General features: G+C 52.4%; 8 protein-coding genes across 8 annotated transcripts; 2 read left to right on the top strand and 6 right to left on the bottom strand.

Moving 5' to 3' along the window:
• Positions 1-2,136: 2,136 nt before the first annotated feature.
• AA0111_g5859 (hypothetical protein) lies at positions 2,137-3,791 on the bottom strand (the record flags this gene model as incomplete). The annotated part of the gene is made up of 2 exons (XM_028652017.1): positions 2,137-2,399; positions 2,459-3,791. The coding sequence occupies 2 exons, from the start codon at positions 3,789-3,791 to the stop codon at positions 2,137-2,139; spliced, it is 1,596 nt and encodes a 531-aa protein (XP_028506470.1).
• Positions 3,792-4,482: 691 nt separating this feature from the next.
• AA0111_g5860 (hypothetical protein) lies at positions 4,483-6,700 on the bottom strand (the record flags this gene model as incomplete). The annotated part of the gene is made up of 3 exons (XM_028652019.1): positions 4,483-6,095; positions 6,167-6,581; positions 6,653-6,700. The coding sequence occupies 3 exons, from the start codon at positions 6,698-6,700 to the stop codon at positions 4,483-4,485; spliced, it is 2,076 nt and encodes a 691-aa protein (XP_028506637.1).
• A 266-nt stretch (positions 6,701-6,966) lies between these two features.
• AA0111_g5861 (hypothetical protein) lies at positions 6,967-7,373 on the top strand (the record flags this gene model as incomplete). Its single annotated transcript, XM_028652020.1, has 3 exons — positions 6,967-7,021; positions 7,085-7,209; positions 7,269-7,373. The coding sequence occupies 3 exons, from the start codon at positions 6,967-6,969 to the stop codon at positions 7,371-7,373; spliced, it is 285 nt and encodes a 94-aa protein (XP_028506636.1).
• A 277-nt stretch (positions 7,374-7,650) lies between these two features.
• AA0111_g5862 (hypothetical protein) lies at positions 7,651-9,396 on the bottom strand (the record flags this gene model as incomplete). Its single annotated transcript, XM_028652021.1, has 2 exons — positions 7,651-7,882; positions 7,931-9,396. 2 exons carry the CDS (start codon positions 9,394-9,396, stop codon positions 7,651-7,653), a joined length of 1,698 nt encoding a protein of 565 aa, XP_028506635.1.
• Positions 9,397-10,334: 938 nt separating this feature from the next.
• Positions 10,335-11,243, bottom strand: AA0111_g5863 (hypothetical protein; the record flags this gene model as incomplete). The annotated part of the gene is made up of 1 exon (XM_028652022.1): positions 10,335-11,243. One exon carries the CDS (start codon positions 11,241-11,243, stop codon positions 10,335-10,337), a length of 909 nt encoding a protein of 302 aa, XP_028506634.1.
• A 577-nt stretch (positions 11,244-11,820) lies between these two features.
• On the bottom strand, positions 11,821-13,487 carry AA0111_g5864 (hypothetical protein; the record flags this gene model as incomplete). The annotated part of the gene is made up of 4 exons (XM_028652023.1): positions 11,821-12,305; positions 12,616-13,041; positions 13,096-13,159; positions 13,380-13,487. The coding sequence occupies 4 exons, from the start codon at positions 13,485-13,487 to the stop codon at positions 11,821-11,823; spliced, it is 1,083 nt and encodes a 360-aa protein (XP_028506633.1).
• A 330-nt stretch (positions 13,488-13,817) lies between these two features.
• On the top strand, positions 13,818-15,392 carry AA0111_g5865 (Mannose-6-phosphate isomerase; the record flags this gene model as incomplete). The annotated part of the gene is made up of 5 exons (XM_028652024.1): positions 13,818-13,848; positions 13,903-13,923; positions 13,982-14,070; positions 14,117-14,354; positions 14,404-15,392. The coding sequence occupies 5 exons, from the start codon at positions 13,818-13,820 to the stop codon at positions 15,390-15,392; spliced, it is 1,368 nt and encodes a 455-aa protein (XP_028506632.1).
• A 151-nt stretch (positions 15,393-15,543) lies between these two features.
• AA0111_g5866 (hypothetical protein) lies at positions 15,544-16,626 on the bottom strand (the record flags this gene model as incomplete). Its single annotated transcript, XM_028652025.1, has 3 exons — positions 15,544-16,204; positions 16,263-16,428; positions 16,479-16,626. The coding sequence occupies 3 exons, from the start codon at positions 16,624-16,626 to the stop codon at positions 15,544-15,546; spliced, it is 975 nt and encodes a 324-aa protein (XP_028506631.1).
• Positions 16,627-16,895: the final 269 nt, after the last annotated feature.

The raw sequence follows: 16,895 nt of genomic DNA on the forward strand, positions 1-16,895 counted from the left end.
GTGGACTTCCAACGCACCATTCAACGCTTCCTTCCCGGTCTCTTGAGATACACCAAAATCACTTCTAGTCGGCACGAAAGTAGCATAGTTTCTCCACTCCTCCCCTGACTTGGTCACCGCCTGTGCAGTTATTTCGAGCTTCTCGTTTATTACCTCGAGATCCTTGTGCAATCTTGCATCGAGATTCCGGGCAAGTAAAGAGGAAATGGCTTTCCGCGTTACTGTCAATCTCCTCTTGACTTCTGTGCGTCGTTTTGTGGGTGATGGAGATATGGACTGAGGGATTTGAAGAATTTCCTTGTTTTTGGCGAGGGTTTGCGTTAGCGGTGCTGGAAGGATGGCGTCGACGCCGGTGTTGAAATTGCTTCGAAGAGGTGGGTCCTCTTGGTCTCGGAAGGGAGAGATTGGGACGGAGAGGGAGCTAGATGATTTTGACGTTGAGGGAGTTGTGTTTCCTGTCGTTATCAAAACATGGGTTCCTGGAGGGAGGGCGGCTGTTGCTGGCTCGTTGGTTATGTGATACGTTCTTTTCCGTCTGATGAGTAAGTTTGGGATGCTAGCAGACTCAAGTTAGATATAGATTATAGCAAGTTAACCGCTTCGAGGAAGGAAGTGCGAAGAGGAGAACTTACCGAGGAGTCTTCGCGTCCAACTTTCGATGAACAGGGTCGACTGGCGTCTCTTTTGATGGTGGAGTGAGACGAGGTCGTAGTGGTAAGGGGGAAATCTCTAGACGGCGATGTTGATATGGAGCTGATTCCGGCGGTAGCGCAGTAGAAATTGATGGCTCATTCGTAGCTAGCGGCCGAATGAACTTTTTAGTACGAGGACGTGGTGATGGTGAAGACACGGGAGCGGTAGTGCTGGTTGACTTTTTGATACGAACCGGCTCAGGATACTCGATATTCTGTAGGTCTGGTTCTGGTTTCAATACCGGTCGAGGCTGCTGTGGCGATAGCGAAGAGGAAGAAGAGGAAACAGAGATTGATGGCTTGTTGACACGCAACGGCTTGGATACCTCGACTTCGTGACGAGATGATGAAGGCTGTAGAAGGGGCATGGCTAAGATGAGGTATTGACAACAGTCGCTGAACAATATGGTATATAGATGCTGGGAACACAAGTAATAATACTGGCAGGCTGTATGTGTCTGGAGATGAGAAGTCTTTTGGAGTCCCCAGGTACCAAGCCCACACGTCTTCTTGTAGGCAAGTGGCGCCTGTATTTTAGGGTACTATTGGATGTTCATTCTTGCTCGTTGTAATACGCAGGTGTGTCCTGCCATCATATATTACACTTTGACATTCGCCAATTCACCGTCTCTGGCGAAGACACATTTGGTACTGTTGAGAGCCAGAGTCGACTTCCCTGTTAAAGTAACTTCCGTGGCTTTCAACAGAAGCCGTTCTTGATCAAGTCCGCCGATGTGGGTTGGAGACAATGACCTCCTGCCCATACAATACGCCTCAACTGAGGCTACAAAGAACACCATAAAGGAACACATTGTTAAATAGAGAGATTTCTGCGAAAGCAAAGCATGAGCGGCAGACTACTCAGTGATGTACATCCTCCTAACTCACAGACCCTCTTTGAAGGGTCCATTTCTCCTCAATCTGTCTCCACCACCTACATAGGGTAGGCCAATGCCAAAGAGTAATCCGTGACCCTATTACAGCATCATTCAAGTTTTCGCGTCATCTTTACTGCACCATCTTCTACTTGTGGTATTATCCGAATAGTTCTCTTCTGCCGGCAGTGCGTCCGGTATGGCGTTTACGCTTTGAGTACAAGAAGCTTACTGCAATGAACACGTTGAACGCAAAGAAGAATCAAGTTTCAAAAGTAGTAAAACGACAAGGATTCATTCTAGCATCAAGGTGACCATTCGGTCTACCCTGTAACAACTCCAGTGACGCCATATATGCAAACCATGCTAATGCGAGTCAAAGCACGCAATGCCAAAACACACAAATTAACGCGGCCTGCCCGCGTAGATAAAACCCAAGAAGAAAAAAGGGTCTGCATGAGAGCCTGCCCCAGCAAACCACTCCTAAATGTGTAGTATGCGAAACAGTTCCCAAAAGAATGGAGAATTCTATGTAGCGAAAGAAAATTGTCTATACCCCTCGATAACACCTAATCATCCAACTCGCTAGGTGCCTCCTCGAGCTTGTGTCTCCTTTCCTCGTCCATCTCCTTGTATGATGCATATGATAACAAAATGAACGCCCCAATAATAAGAAGACCGCCAACGATAGCAGCAGGTGTAAGAGGCGAGTTGAGCGGTGGAGGGAGAAGCTGATCGACGAGCGCGACAATGAAGATGGTGAGGAGAGCTGCGACAGAGGAGAGGACGGGAGAGGTGAGGGAGATGAGCGCGAGGAAGGCTCCGGAGAAGGCTGGGATGGGGTCAGTACGCTGCTTTGTTCACGAGGTTGCAGGGAGGAGGGAAACATACTAGCATTAGCCAACACACTGATAGCCATCATCCACGCCTGCTCTCCATGCGGCAACTCAAACAGCTCCCAGCCCATGTAATGCAAGAAGGGCAACGGAATCCACAGGACTCCCAGAGTGAAAGCACCAATTAAGCTTCCAAACAGGTTTGCGAAAATAACGCCCTTGTTGGGTGCAGCGCCTTCGGGTGGACACGCAAGTCTCTTGTACAGCACTTCGTAGAGACCATACAAGACACTTCCGACGCCAATGACGAGGTTACCAAAAGCGCGGTTCTCGGCTTCATGCGACGGGGGTGCTTTATTACCGCCGGTCCCACCCCCAGACTGGGAACCATGTTTTGCGGGGGAGGTATCGCCGTATGCGACGACGAAGACGCCCACAATAGCGATGGCTACGGCGATGATCTTGCTGGCGCGGACCTTCTCGTGGAGAATGGGGATACTGAAGGCGTAGGCGAAGAAGGCAGAGCAGTTGTAGATGGCTGTAAGGTCACTGGCTGTGGTCTGGTTCACAGCCACGTACCAACTTCCTCCGGCAAGTGTAAGGGCGCATGTGATGAAGGCCGTCATCTTGAGCATGTATCGTACAGGCGAGACTTGGGATTGGCGGGGTGTTGGGTGGAGGTTCTGGTGCTGGACCATGAGAGCGGTCTGGCGGAGGAGCTGGACGTGTCGTCGCCAGAAGGTCGGCCATGGCTCGCTCCAGTGCTGGAGACGTAGCAAAAAGAGAGTTGCTGGCCAGAGCACAACCCAGGAGCCGTGGGTCATGTACAGCATACAGTATGGCTTCTCCCACTTCAATTGATGTTGGATGTATACGGCCGTCTCTGTCTGTACGGTGAAGCTGACCAGGCTCAGCGCAAGCAGGAAAGCGGCATAGGTGTACTTCTTGCGCGTCTCGTGTTTTGCTTGCAGCTCTGGATCCCGCTCGTGGAAGTGATGTGTGCTCCTCCCCAACAAGCCTTCATCCATGCTGTCGTCCTCGGTCTTGCGCCCTAACAGGGGCGCATTCGCGCGTCCATCTCTGACGTCGATGGAGGGTCTGAGATCTGAGGGCATGGCGGCGTCGTGTTCATCCCAGTCGTCAAACTCGAGTTCTGAATTGGCTGGGCTATCCGGTTCCTTGAGCGCAGAAACGGCCTTGCCGTTCGCTTTTCGATGTTGTCGCGACGAAGAGCGTGTTCGTGGAAGCTGTCGGGAATTGGACCCGGACGCAACGACGGGCGAGGTGCTTCTATTTGGGGGCTCGAGGCTGAAGTCTTCCGAGAGGGTGTGGACGAGGGTACGAGGATGCGGCGGAGGCTTCTTCCTCAGCGGAATGGACTCAGGCATAAGGCGACGAATGCAAGCGAGTGACAGTACCGAATGGCAGGTGGGTGGGACCGCTGCAAGCGTGTGATGGTATTGGGATTAGGCGGCGGCGGGCTATGCTGTCTTAGTCAGTTGGACAGTTGCGAACTGCTGATATCTGTCTTCAGATGTTGGTGCAATGCCCTACAGCCAAGCCCCTGCATTGCCGTACACTCCGCCTCATGGTCCAATCGCGGCCAAGCTCACCTCCGAGCTACGCGTCCCAGCATACGCAGCCTGGCGACTACCAAATTTCCCCCCTTTGATCCACGCCATTTCCTCGACAAATGCTCTCCGGCTCCAGCAAGTCCGCCGTCTTGAGGTGCGGAAAGTTGGGTGTCGACCAGCCCGTCTGAATCACGTCATAGCTTAGCCCCATGCGTGATCCAGTCACATCCAGCCGCCTTGCATACCAAGGTCATCTGAAAGTCGTTAACCCCACGCATGCACAAGCAACTGACACGCATTAGCCGTGTGGAGACCACCATCACGAATCCCATGAGCGCGGCCGGATGTTTTCGAGATACACGCCGCAGCCTTGAACAATTCGCGTCATCGTTGGAGCGCCCAGCCAGAAACATGTATACATTAGGAGGTAAATGCTCGCTATCTTGGTCGTAAATACTCGTTAACACTGTCCTGCCATCACGGGTTTACTACTAGGTAACAAAACCTATAGCGGACTTCCATCCAGTCCCTCGGCCCTTTCCTGCGTTTCCGCCTCTTCCAGCTCTTGCAGGATCTCAGGCAGCATGGACTCGACATCTTCCTCCCGCTCACCCAGTGCTTTCGCAATGAGCTTCTTGTATGTGCCTTGCTTCTCGCTCATACCTGCCACGCTCAAATTACCCACTACTTCTCTGACCAGCTCTCTCCGCTCGAGTTGCGCGCGATGTAGCAACAATGCTAGCCGCATCTTTTCCGTGACATCCACAGGCGAGTTGTCGGCATTCTGTTGCGGCATGCTACTGCACAGTCGACGGAGCTCGGCCTTTTGTTCAATCTCCAGGAGCGACTCGGCTTCTTCCACCAGTAACCGCAGTTCCTCTTCTTGCAGCCGGTCTGCTTCGTCGTCGTTGAGGTCAATGTGTAGGCCATTTGATGTGCCCTGTAACTCAGCTACTTGTTTTCGTACGGCTTCAAGCTCGGCTTGGCGTCGCTTCACCACACGTTCTGCGTCGAAGGATTCAGCCTCCTTCTCCTGAAGTTCCGTCTCATATGCTGCAGCCAGCTCTTCGCATTTCTCCAGTAGTGTTGGCGCGACTTTGGTCATGAGATGTGAGGCCGTCTGTGAGCGATACTGAACAGGTTCTCGAACAGCCATGCTGGGGAATGGTACTGGAATCAGTGGTCCTCCATCTAGATGCGGTACATGTCCGTTGAGTCGGTGTTCTGGTGGTGGTGCGAAAGGTGACGATGAAGCTTGCCTTGTGCGTCCATGCATTCGTCGTCGTTGATTGAGCTCTCGAATAAGATCGTCTGCCGTCTCTCCCTTTTTGTTAGGAATGTCGACTGTGACGTTGCGTCCCAACAGACTTCGCACGCATTTCCTCGCGCCGTTTCGCGCAGCAATCATGATGGCTGTGTCTCCGTTCTGGTCTGCTGCATTGAGTAACCTAGTAACCTCTTCTGGTATCCAGGTTTCTGAGAGTTTGTTGATGATGCAGTCAAGATACCATCTTGCGCAAACGTACTTGTTCGAGCTGCTGGTGGTCGCCGCGATGTGATGGAAGACGGTACTGCCGAACCAGTCTGTCCTATGAACCGTCTGCTGGAAGATCTTGACCATGCTGGGCATAGTCTCCTTATCGAAGTTGTTCGTGAACATGACGGCGCGCATTAGGGGTGTCTCCAGGTTGTTCGACAGGCAATCGATGCGTGCTCCTCGGTGTATCAGCTCCTTTACTACCCCAACATCACCCATCGCCGCTGCCCAGTGCATAGCTGCGTGTCCCTTCTCATCGATCGGCCGGTCGAGGTTTATGCTCTGCGGTGGTTCGGGCCAGGAGACGGCGGATTCGTGGTCTAGCAACATGAAGTAGTCCAGTAGCTGATCGGCCCATATTTGATGTTGCTGATCCAGAAGAGACATTTGGTCAATCCCCCGCTTACGCTTTCTGCCGCCACCCGTTGAGTAAGAATCCAGCATATCGGCGTCACCCAACATGGATTCCGAAATGACAGTCTCGTTGTCCGGCGTCTCCTCGCGGAAGATCTGCGATCTGATCTGAGAGGCCTCATAGGGCTCTTCGCTAACTTGAGACTGCGCGGATGTAGTTACAAAGGCTGCGATGCAAGTCAGCTTCATGTCTCGCGCATTAAAGCTTGAACAATGACCAATGAGAGTGACCTCCTACATTGCATAGATTCAAGCGAATAGACATTTTTACCATTCCGGGCCGCGGCAGCAGCAGCCGCAGCGGTTTGCTTTGGAGGCTTCATGCGATTTGAGGCAGCTGTCGCATGCTTGGGCGCAGGTGGAGGGCTCCGGTCACCGGGGACGTAGTCGAAGATGGCGCGCATCTTGTCCAGCACACCATTCCGCTCTGCCAGATGTCGCCCCTCCTCGAGGGGTATCCATGTGCCTTGATATTTACCATATCCACCTTGAACCTTCTCGTGCACGCCCTTCTGGACTTCGCGCTCAAGGATACGGGTACGCGCAGGCTTGTCGTAGTCGGCTACCTTGAGGATGTGAGTGGCGTTGATCCAGTCGTCGGCACGACGGCGCATGACATGGTTGCCGTTGACATTGCACTCGTAGACGGGAACCTGCAGTTTATCAGTGCATTGTCGCAAAGTGGTGGCTGAGACTTGAGTCGCAAGCGGTGATTGCTACGCACATTACTGTAGGTTGCCGAATAGATTTTGCCATCGGGCGCGGGGGGCATCTTCACCATTCGATGAGCAGTAACAAGGCGTCTGGGAGGCGTGTCAAGTGATTTCGTGAGGGCGTGTCTGCAGTTCGCGTCAGACCTGGGGGAAGTCGCGTTGGAAGGCCGCGTTCGCGCCTGCCCTGCCAAGCGTCGGGGTCCGGCGGTGGTCAGCTTGCCTTTGCCGACCGCAAGTGAACCTCAGCAAGCTCGCCCGCAAACGACTCTCCGCCCACCAGCCCCCCGCGCGCCATTGAAGACGAACACCATCGAGGGCCGCCACTATGACCATCACCGATACCATCAAGCATGCCGTCGGCCTTGACGGCGAGCCGAGGAGTACGTCGGGCCAATCATCTTGACGCAATTGGTCATGAGGAATAAAGACTGACGGGAATGTAGAGGCTACCCGTGAGGAAATGAGCGCCGCCAAACTACCACTGGCCTACCGAGACTCATGCGCACATCTTCTTATCCCCTTGAACCGGTGTCGGTACGAGGAGTACTACCTACCATGGAAGTGCGAGGTACGCGCGGAGAACCGGTCAAGGAAAAGACGACGACAGGCGGCTGACCAGAGTATTAGAACGAGAGACATTCCTACGAAAAGTGCCAATATGACGAGTTCAAGGAGCGAGTAAAGAAGATGGACGAGCTGAGGGCAGCCAAGAACGGACAGCGAAGCAACTAGGTTTCATTATGCGGAAATGGCAGATCGTCATGTCAGTCACGAGCGGATAACGCTGCATGTGTATATCAAAGCAGCAACAACTACGACCCATCAATTTCGAGCCATGGCAGACGAATGACGTCCACGTGTTGTGGAGAACGACAGGCAATGAAACCAAGAGGACCGCAGCGCTGACTCGAACACAAAGCTTCAATAATTGGACAGCCTATTTTGAATGTTCACTCGCTGCCTTGCTAGATATCTACCTCCCTCGCTGTGAACGCTAAATCTATCCGATTTACAACTTCGCCTTAGTATCTTCCAGTGCAGCCTTGTCTCTCAACTGCCTTCGCATAATCTTTCCAGACGGATTCTTCGGAATCGCATCTATGAAGTTCACGCCTCCTTCCAACCGCTTGTGTCTGGAGACGCGCTCAGCCAGCCAGTTCTTGATCTTCTCCGCGGTTTCTGGGGTCGCACTTTCCTGCGACTGAGGCACAATGTACGCGCGAGGCAGTTCATCGCCGTTTCTGACTATGATTAGCGGTTGTGAGATTGAAAGAATCGCGTAAACTTACGCTGTAATACCGATAACGGCAGCATCTTGCACGTCCGGATGATCAAGCAGTAGCGCCTCCAACTCTGCTGGCGCGACCTGTAGACCCTTCACCTTGATCAACTCCTTCTTCCTGTCCACAATGAAGAAGTGGTTGTTCTTGTCCACGTATGCCACATCTCCTGTCTTCAGCCATCGGTCTTCTGTCATAGTCTCCTTCGTCGCATCAGGCTTGTTCCAATATCCCTTCATGATATTTGGCCCGCGAACCCAGATCTCGCCTCTCTCGCCTTGTGGCGCTTCGACCTTGCCGTCATCGTCCAATACAATCTTCGCCTCGCAGTTTGCCAGAATCTCACCAACCGAGAAGCTATCAGAGTAGATCGAAGGATGGAATATAGTTGCTGCACATGTGACCTCCGTCATGCCGTAGCCTTGTTTAACGTTGACTTGCCCATTCGGCCATATACTTTCGAATTCCCGAATGATTTCTCGACCGAGAGGAGCGGCGCCGGACGATACACCAGTCACAGAACTCAGATCAAACTTCTTCGTCGCTGGGTGTTTGGCCATGGCCACTACGACCGGCGGCACCAACACCATGTCACTAATACGGTACTTCTGCACATTCTGCAGCATCTCTAGGAAGTCGAACTTGGGCATCATGTAGACCGGTACGCGTTGCTTGACAGCGCCGAAGCAGAAGGTGGCTTGTGCCATAGCGTGGTACATGGGGAGAAAGCAGAGATACCTCTTCTTCTTCAGCTTCTCCTTGTAGTCCGGCGCGGTGGCTTGAATGTGAAGTTGTTGGCTGGTGTTTGCGACATAGTTCTTGTGCGTTATCATGACGCCTTTCGCAACACCAGTCGTTCCCGACGAGTAGTTGAGCGCTACTACTCGGTCGAGTTCTTCTGGTGTTTGTAGATTGGGCCAAGAGTAGGCGCTACTGCGTTCTGGGGTGTCGAGAAGTTCAGTCCAATGGCGAATATGTCCCAATTCGGTACTCTTCTCCACTTTCCGACCCTCAAACGTCGCTAGGCCATCGTCAAAGATGAAGACGCGCTCAGCGCCCATACCCGCTTCTTTTGCAGCTGCGATTCCCGTGTCCAGACTGCCCTCTGCGCATAACATAAAGCGTGCTCCGCTGTCTTTCAATTGGTATGCTAGCTCTCGAGCAATGTAGGTCGGGTTTGCACCTGTGAAAATGCCCTCTGCCATGATGACACCTAGGACTACTATTGGGAAGAACAGCGTATTTCCTGAGTACAGCAATACGCGATCACCTGGTTGCAGACCCGCGCGTCGCAAACCTGAAGCCAGACGTTGCGCATCGTGCCGCAATCTGTGCAATGTAATGTTGTACTTTTCGGGTTCGCTTGCAGAAAGGTAGAGTGGAGTCTTCGGTAGTTCTGCAGTTGGAGAGTCGAAGATGTACGTTGGTAGGGAAACGCTAGGTATAGGGAACGACCAGCGAGACTTGATGACCATCTTTGCGGTTCGATTTGTTGAATGCTAGGGAGGAAGTAATGCTGTCGAATATTTGGTGAGGGCGCAGCACTTTGAATCACCTAAAATGTGGTCTTATTGTTCTTGGTCCTCGGCCGATTAATCCCTTGGGCACCGAGCTTGTTGCTGTATCCCTTCCTGAATTCCTGCGGAGTCGGAAGGAGTAGGAGTGGGTCCCTGGTCCACATCAGCATCAATGACCACTCAAGGATACACGCGTACGCTCAGCAGTAACTTACAGTATAACACTCGCCTTGTAAATGTTATCGCGACGTTGAATTGAGACGAGAACGTCGCAGGAGGGAATTTACAACGCGCTGCATCATGTAGTCTATCCAATACCCACCGGTTTAAACATGCCCCGAGGCATCCATATCTGCACAGACAGCACGCTATACCATGATAGCAAGATTAATGGCTTCATCGCGTTAGCCAAGGCCTTCGACGGGCCGCGAAGTGTAGGTGATGAGGCGGGTTCTGCGGGGGAGTGCTAGCTGTGCCGAGGTAGATTTCTGGGGTAGTGTTGGGGTAAGCGAGGGAATCGTCCACGGGAGTCTGGGCAAGCCGTGGAAGCGTGCGGATGTGACCTCTATCCGTTAGATTACTGGTTAGTCTACTACCACCAGGGGTTAGTAGACTTTCACAAGAATCAATGGGACTTTGAACATGATATTAGTATTCGGATTACTCTCGAACCAACTTCGAGTCCAAACAAGCTTTCCTCGACAACATCCAAGTACATGTAATAATGTCTCTGGAATGAAAAGCCAAGCATCAGCCGATATGTCAAAGGCGAACCTCAAGCCATAGCATTCCACCTCGAACACCGTGGGTGTCTCGTGAGGCCCCAAACGCCGACGCTATGCATAACAAACACTCTCCGTACGTGTACCGCCCGTGATTACCTCGTAACAATCCGTTTATGCCTTGTCCTCGGCCTCATCATCGCTGCTTTCCCTCTCTTCCCACCCCACCATACGTCTTAACACCCTATTCTCCTCGCCCAACTCTTTGCATCTACCCCTTAAGCCTTGCTCGATTTCACTCTGGCATCGTAGTGCGTTCCTTGCGTTCTCTGCCACGCGACTCAACCCCGCTTGCCAGTCTGCATGTTCGAGCCGCAGCCCCATGGATGTTGAGCGCTCTTGGTCAAGGAGGCTTTGATAGTATTTGTGAAGGGCGAGCATGGCTGAGGTTTGAGAATAAGCATAAGGACGTAATTTATCGAGGAGAAGAGTCAAGGCAGATTCGTAGTCGGTAAGGAGGGTTGAGAGCGATGAGTTCGTGGAGGTCAAGGATGCGATTGTGGATTGCGCGGCCGTAAGCTGTGATTGCAGATTCGCGACCGTTGCTGCTGTGAGGAGTGTCAGTGTGTGATTATCGGGTATCAGTCGGATGTGGTTGTCTGTATTGTCTCCAAGCAGACTAAACATACCATTTATCTCGCCATTAACCTCCCTCATGGCCACCCCTCCACCACCTCTCAGATTAAGTCCACCGCCGACTTCGCCTCCGTCTTCTTGTGCAGCCCTCCCCTGTATCGCAGCGACACCCTCCACAATGCCCCTCGTTTGCGCCTTGTTCTCCTCTAGTAATTGACTCAACTGCTGCACCACCGCCCACAGATGGTTCATGTCCGTCTGCTGGCCCCCACTTGGCAAGCCATTGACCATTGGAATGCCGTTCTGGCCGCCGCCGTTGACTTGCGAACCTGCTATGCTGCCCGCTTGTGAGTGTGAAGGAGAAGGTGGTGGGCGGTTTTGATTGTGCTGCTGCTGTTGTTGGGCGGCCTGTTGCTGGGAGGACTCCAGGAAAGAGTAGTTGTTCATGGCGATGTCGGTGTGTGCGGGTGGTGGAGATTAGATAGCTGCGGATATTGGTGGAGTCGGCGTGCGGCGCGGGTTAGAGGCGTCGATAGTCGTGTGTGTGATTGGATTGAGAGTCTGTTGGTGGGATGTTCGGCGCACACCAAGTTCCTCTTAGTGACGCGACACTTGATTTCAGGTTAGAATGCGTATTGTGTCGTGTGTGGGGTCACGTCGACTTAAGTTGCGGAGTCTTTGAAGCCTTCAAGTTGGCGACGTGCATCCTAGGGTCGAGACGCTGATGCTAGTGGCTTGGCAATGCCTTCTGGCTATCCAGGTGGACAACACCGCGATTTATTTGCAAGAAAGATGTAGATTCCAGATACTAAACCGATGACGGTATTCGTTCCAAAAAAAAAAAGCTCAACTCCAGTATGCAAAAGTCTCAAAAGCAAAAATGCAACATGCGCGGTATCAACCAGTCCGTTCCAAACCACACCCTCCATATCACCATTATCCAAACTTCCGTATTCAGATCTTGTATATCGCCAGCCTGAACTGAGATCATCTAGCTCTTTGAAAAATGGACGATACTACCCGGTCATCTATCAGGCAGTACATACCTTCTCTCAACACTCATCTCACGGTCCGCCTCGTCTTCACCCTCAAACCTCAATCTGACGAGATTATCCACAGGCTCTCCTTCTTTACTCCCGTCTTCTTTCTTGACCTTGCCGTCGATCTGTCTCCATACAGCTACCACCTCCGCCTTATAGAAGGTAGTGGTACCCGGGTACAGAGCGAGCACGTTCTTCCCTTTACTAAGGTCAGGCAGTGTGGTGTTGGAAGAGGGCGGCGGGATGGGTATTAGATGATTTACGGAAGCACGGTAGGGTACTGATGGTGTCGGAGGATCCGGATCAGCATCGATAATTTCGTACCGACGTTGCTTTCCTTCGCCGATCACCGACGTTACGCGGCAGAGAATGCCTTCACCCTCGAATGACATGGAAGAAGAAGAAGAGCGATTCTTCGCGTTGTTCCGGTAGAGAACCTCTGTTTGTGGTGATAGGCGAGGTCGGACTTCTGTAGTATGGTCGTCAGCTGTCGTGATGTTCGAAGGGAGATGGGATGATAAACGGGAACGTGAGGCGGGCGCTATGAGAGGAAGGATAATACATGTGGCATGAGCACTTGAAAAAGACGTATGAGATCAGATGAGGTGAAATTATGAGCTTGCCTATCCGACTACAAACCTCGAACAAGCCGAAAGGAAATTTGCCAGAGTGGGTATCATCTGCCGTCTAGAAGGAACGCCGATAGTGTAGTACAGCTCAACGCTTGGTCTTGTACTTGATCGTGGGCTTGGTTTTGGAAGGAGGAAGAACCATCTTACCCTTACCCGAATCGTCTTCATCGATCTTTACGCTGCCCTCTCTCGCAACAGGTACTGATCCTGCTCTGCTACTGCCCGACTTGGCTACCAGTCGATCTTTTTGGCTGCTGATAACGACCTTTGGGCTAGGACCTCCAGGACTGTCCGCAGCCATGCTGTCGCGGTCATCGATACTATCGGTCAGCTTTCGCTTGCCCTGGCGGTCGCGTCCCGACTTCCCGTGCCCAACGCTAGTGGCTCGTGATGCTGAAGGTGGAGCCTCTTCTGACATGCGGAGGGCGGCCAGTAGCGTCATCTGGGTGTGGACGTCATTGCCGCCTTCGACGGGTTGCAGAAGGGTTTGCGCCTCATTGAGATTACGGATGTTGTCGCGTAGAAGGTCTTCAAGTTCGTCGTCAAGGCGGGCTGAAGTTTCCTCGCCGCGATCTAATAGTGTCAGCAACACGACGATACATGACAGTCGGTGAGATGTTGACGGACCGATACGAGCAGACTGTTCTGCGACAATAGCGGAGATCTTCTCTTGCAAGACATCGGACTCTTTCTGCGGTATGTCAGTAGAGGAGCAAATCTTTGCCTAGTCAACTAAAAGTAGAGCAGGGTCTATTTGGGCACGGCGTTCATGATCAGCTCGGCTGTGGTCGAGATGTCCTTCGGAGTCACGAAGATTCGACGGTACTCCGCTTGTAGTGAGCAAATGATGGCGGTGAAAATAGAGATGTTGATTCCAACGCCAGTGATAATCAAGAAAATGAATCTCGTACCATGAGTTGATCAACGCGTCGGCCATCGGTTTTGATCGAGTTCCAGATGACCCTCTCTTCATCGAACTCTTCCTTCAATTGACCTCGTGGCCTGCTGCGGGCTGCCATGTTGACGGAAGTTGTGGCCCGTCAACTCCCCAGCTCTTTCCGTGTTACCTGAAGCGCTGCAGGTAGCTCATGTGTTGGCGCGTGGAAGTAGCAAAGTGAGGTAGAGGAAAGAGAAACAGCTGCAGGTGATCAACGTCGGGGCATGTACTCCGCTGGATGCAGGGTGGGATACGCTAGCTACGGAAGAGGGGTTGGTTCCATGAGCTTAATCGAACAGCAAGGGTGACGTTCATGCGGGACCAAGAAGTGGACCCCGCCGAGAGCTCCTCTGCCAAATCGCGGTGTCGCTATACAACACAACATCCACAATCCACCGAAACCGGCTTCAAGATGCGGAACCCTCTTATCAGACTAGAATGCGGTAAGTAAATGCGGTAATGAAGATAGCAAGAGAACATTAATTGACCACTCGCAGGTGTTAACAGCTACGACTGGGGTACGCTGCCCCGCGTCATCACTCACATTCGCGCCAGCGGTATGCTGAACCAACCCAGGGAAAGTCGGTAAAGATTCCGCCGCCGCCAAATTCCACGCTGCGACGGCTTCTGATTTCTCGATTGAAGAAGAGAAGCCATATGCCGAGGTGCGAAACACGGAATGTTCAATTGACGCGTCGCTGACACTACCAGCTATGGATGGGCACACACCCGTCGCTTCCCTCCAAAGACCTCGAGACCCAGCGGACACTTCTAGACCTCGTTCAAGAAAATCAAGCCTTGCTGTCTACAGAGATCGCCGAGAAGTATGAGAACAAGCTTCCCTTCTTGTTCAAGGTGCTGTCCATCAACAAGGCCCTGAGCATCCAGGCACACCCAAACAAGAAGCTTGCTGAGCAGCTACATGCCAGTGATCCCAAGAACTACCCAGGTCAGCGTCACCCCAGAGTTCCCCTTCAGGAATACTAATGTCTCGTTAGATGACAACCACAAGCCCGAAATGACCATCGCGGTCACTCCCTTCGATGGCCTCTGCGGCTTCCGACCCCTCGCTGAAATCGCGCACTTCCTGAAGACCGTTCCCTCATTGCGTAAACTTGTTGGCGAAGAAGAAGCTAAGAAGTTCGAGGATACCATCAGCGGCAAGGAAACTTCCGACAAGGAGGAGGACATGCGGGAGAACAAGAAAGCCCTACAATCCGCTTTCACAAAGCTCATGAACGTGGAAAAGGACGCACTATCATCAGCCAGTGAAGAGCTTGTTGAGGCAGCCAAGTCCGAAGGCGACAAGTTCGCGGACGGCGGCCCACCCTCCAACGATGGCAAAGAGCTCGCAGACCTCGTCGTCCGCCTCAACACTCAATTCCCTGGTGACATCGGTCTTTTTGTTCAGTTCTTCCTCAACTACGTCAAGCTAGAGGTCGGCGAAGCCATGTTCCTGAAGGCTGACGATATCCATGCTTACCTCTCTGGCGACATCATCGAGTGCATGGCGAGCTCCGACAACGTGGTCCGCGCGGGCTTCACACCAAAGTTTAAGGACGTTGATAATTTGACAAAGATGCTGACTTACAGCTATGCGCCAATTAGTGAGCAAAAGATGGAGCCCAGGGATTATTCCCAGGTTAGGCTGAATGCGCCGGCGTATAGCTCCAACAGCAGCAACAAGCTGTACAACCCGCCGATCCCTGAGTTCGCTGTAGTACGGACGGCACTCAATCGCACTGGTGGCAAGGCGACGTTTGACCCGATTGATGGACCAAGCATCATCCTCTGCACCAAGGGCAAGGGAACAATCAGCGTGGGACCCAAGGAGGAAGAACTCAAGGAGGGCTTTGTCTATTTTGTTGGTGCCACAGCTGAAGTTGTCATCAAGAGCGAGGTTGATGCTGGAGACGAGGAGGGTGCGGAGGGCTTGGTAACATTCAAGGCATTCTGCGAGCTTGAGGACAACAAAGGCAAGCTATGAGATACGACAAAAGTTACGACAACGACGTCATGATGCATGACAAGATATGAATATATTCTTGCTAGATGAGATTTGTCTACAATGGTATCACAATGTTATGAGGTCGCTAAGTCCAAAACATGAAGGAACAGAAGCCTAAGAATGCCTAACTTTATTCTGGCAGACTCCTCATGACTCCCTCGAACGCTACCAATCCCATGGCTTTCGCCGGAATTGCTCTCAGAAAACATGGCACGAATCCCCGCCAATATCCCTTCCAGCCTTGCTCCCTATAGACCGCTTTCGCGGCGTCCCGCCATCTTGGGAATCTCCTCTGTGCAAGCGGGTCGGTCATGATGCGCTGCTTGATTACGTCGCTTGGATAACTGGTCAACCAAAATATCTGCGCTGATAAACCTCCTGCCCAGAAATTCACGGCTGGTGCGGAGAGCGAGGTATGTTGTTGTAGCTGCCGTGTGAAGAGGTCATAGGTTCCCCACCAGAAGCAGAAGAATGTGCGGAACAGGAGCGTTGCACTGAGACCGTGGTATACTCCTCTTACTCCATGACCAGTGTATATCTTCTTGAGGCAGTCGATCGGTCCGGAGTACAGGCGTGCGCTCTTATCGGCTGCGTATTGCACTTGCAGGCGCGCTTTTATGTGCTCGACCGGCGCTGCAACGAAGGAGACTGTCCATCCCGCCATGGTCCCTGCTAATGCATGACCGTATACGGGCAGCTTACTCTGCTGTTCACCAAGTCGGAGATGTGAGGGGGGATTGAAGACTCGATCGTTGAGGACGCGACGGTATACGCTGAGAGATCCTAACATGCTTTGCAGTGTTAGCATAAGAATATATGACTGCCGTCTGGAGACGAGGATTGACCTACATCGAGTCCATGAACATCCATCCCACCAGCGGCGGTGTAGCACCCTTGTACAGCCCCGCAAACCCCTCCTTCCTCAACGTCTGCATGAGACAGTCTACCGGACCCCGGAAATGCGATTTCTCGGTCGTTTGTAGGCGGACTTTTACAGTATCGAATGGGTGACCCACTAGTTTTGTTAGCTATGTTTGGGATATATCTTGGGAAGGGCATTTTTACCAGACAACTTCGCAATGCCACTGAAGACACCGGCGACAAAGCCGCGATAGTGCTTGGGTGACTTGTTGGACTCATCAGACGTAGCTATCAGCGCCGTGGACGCGGGCTTCGAGTCGCCGGATTTCAGGTTCAGGGCCGAGGTAGCCATTGTCGCGTCGCTGTTCTCCAATGCAATATCGGAATCATGCCTCTAGCCCAAGAAAAAGCATTCAACACGACATGGGATGATAGCAATACAAACGATGGAGATGAGTTGGGAAATCAACCAAGCCATCAGTTTCGCAGGAATAGTCAGCAGTGGTCAGTCAAACGTGCATATCGGAAACGTGATAGCGTCCGCGATCGCATGTGGTGACGATGTTGACAGGGACGAGCGATCGGCGCACGCACATTCGGACCTCCGAAGACGTTTTAGTG

Source organism: Alternaria arborescens (genome assembly GCF_004154835.1).
Source record: "Alternaria arborescens strain FERA 675 chromosome Unknown contig_12, whole genome shotgun sequence".
NCBI classification, from domain to species: Eukaryota; Fungi; Ascomycota; class Dothideomycetes; order Pleosporales; family Pleosporaceae; genus Alternaria; species Alternaria arborescens.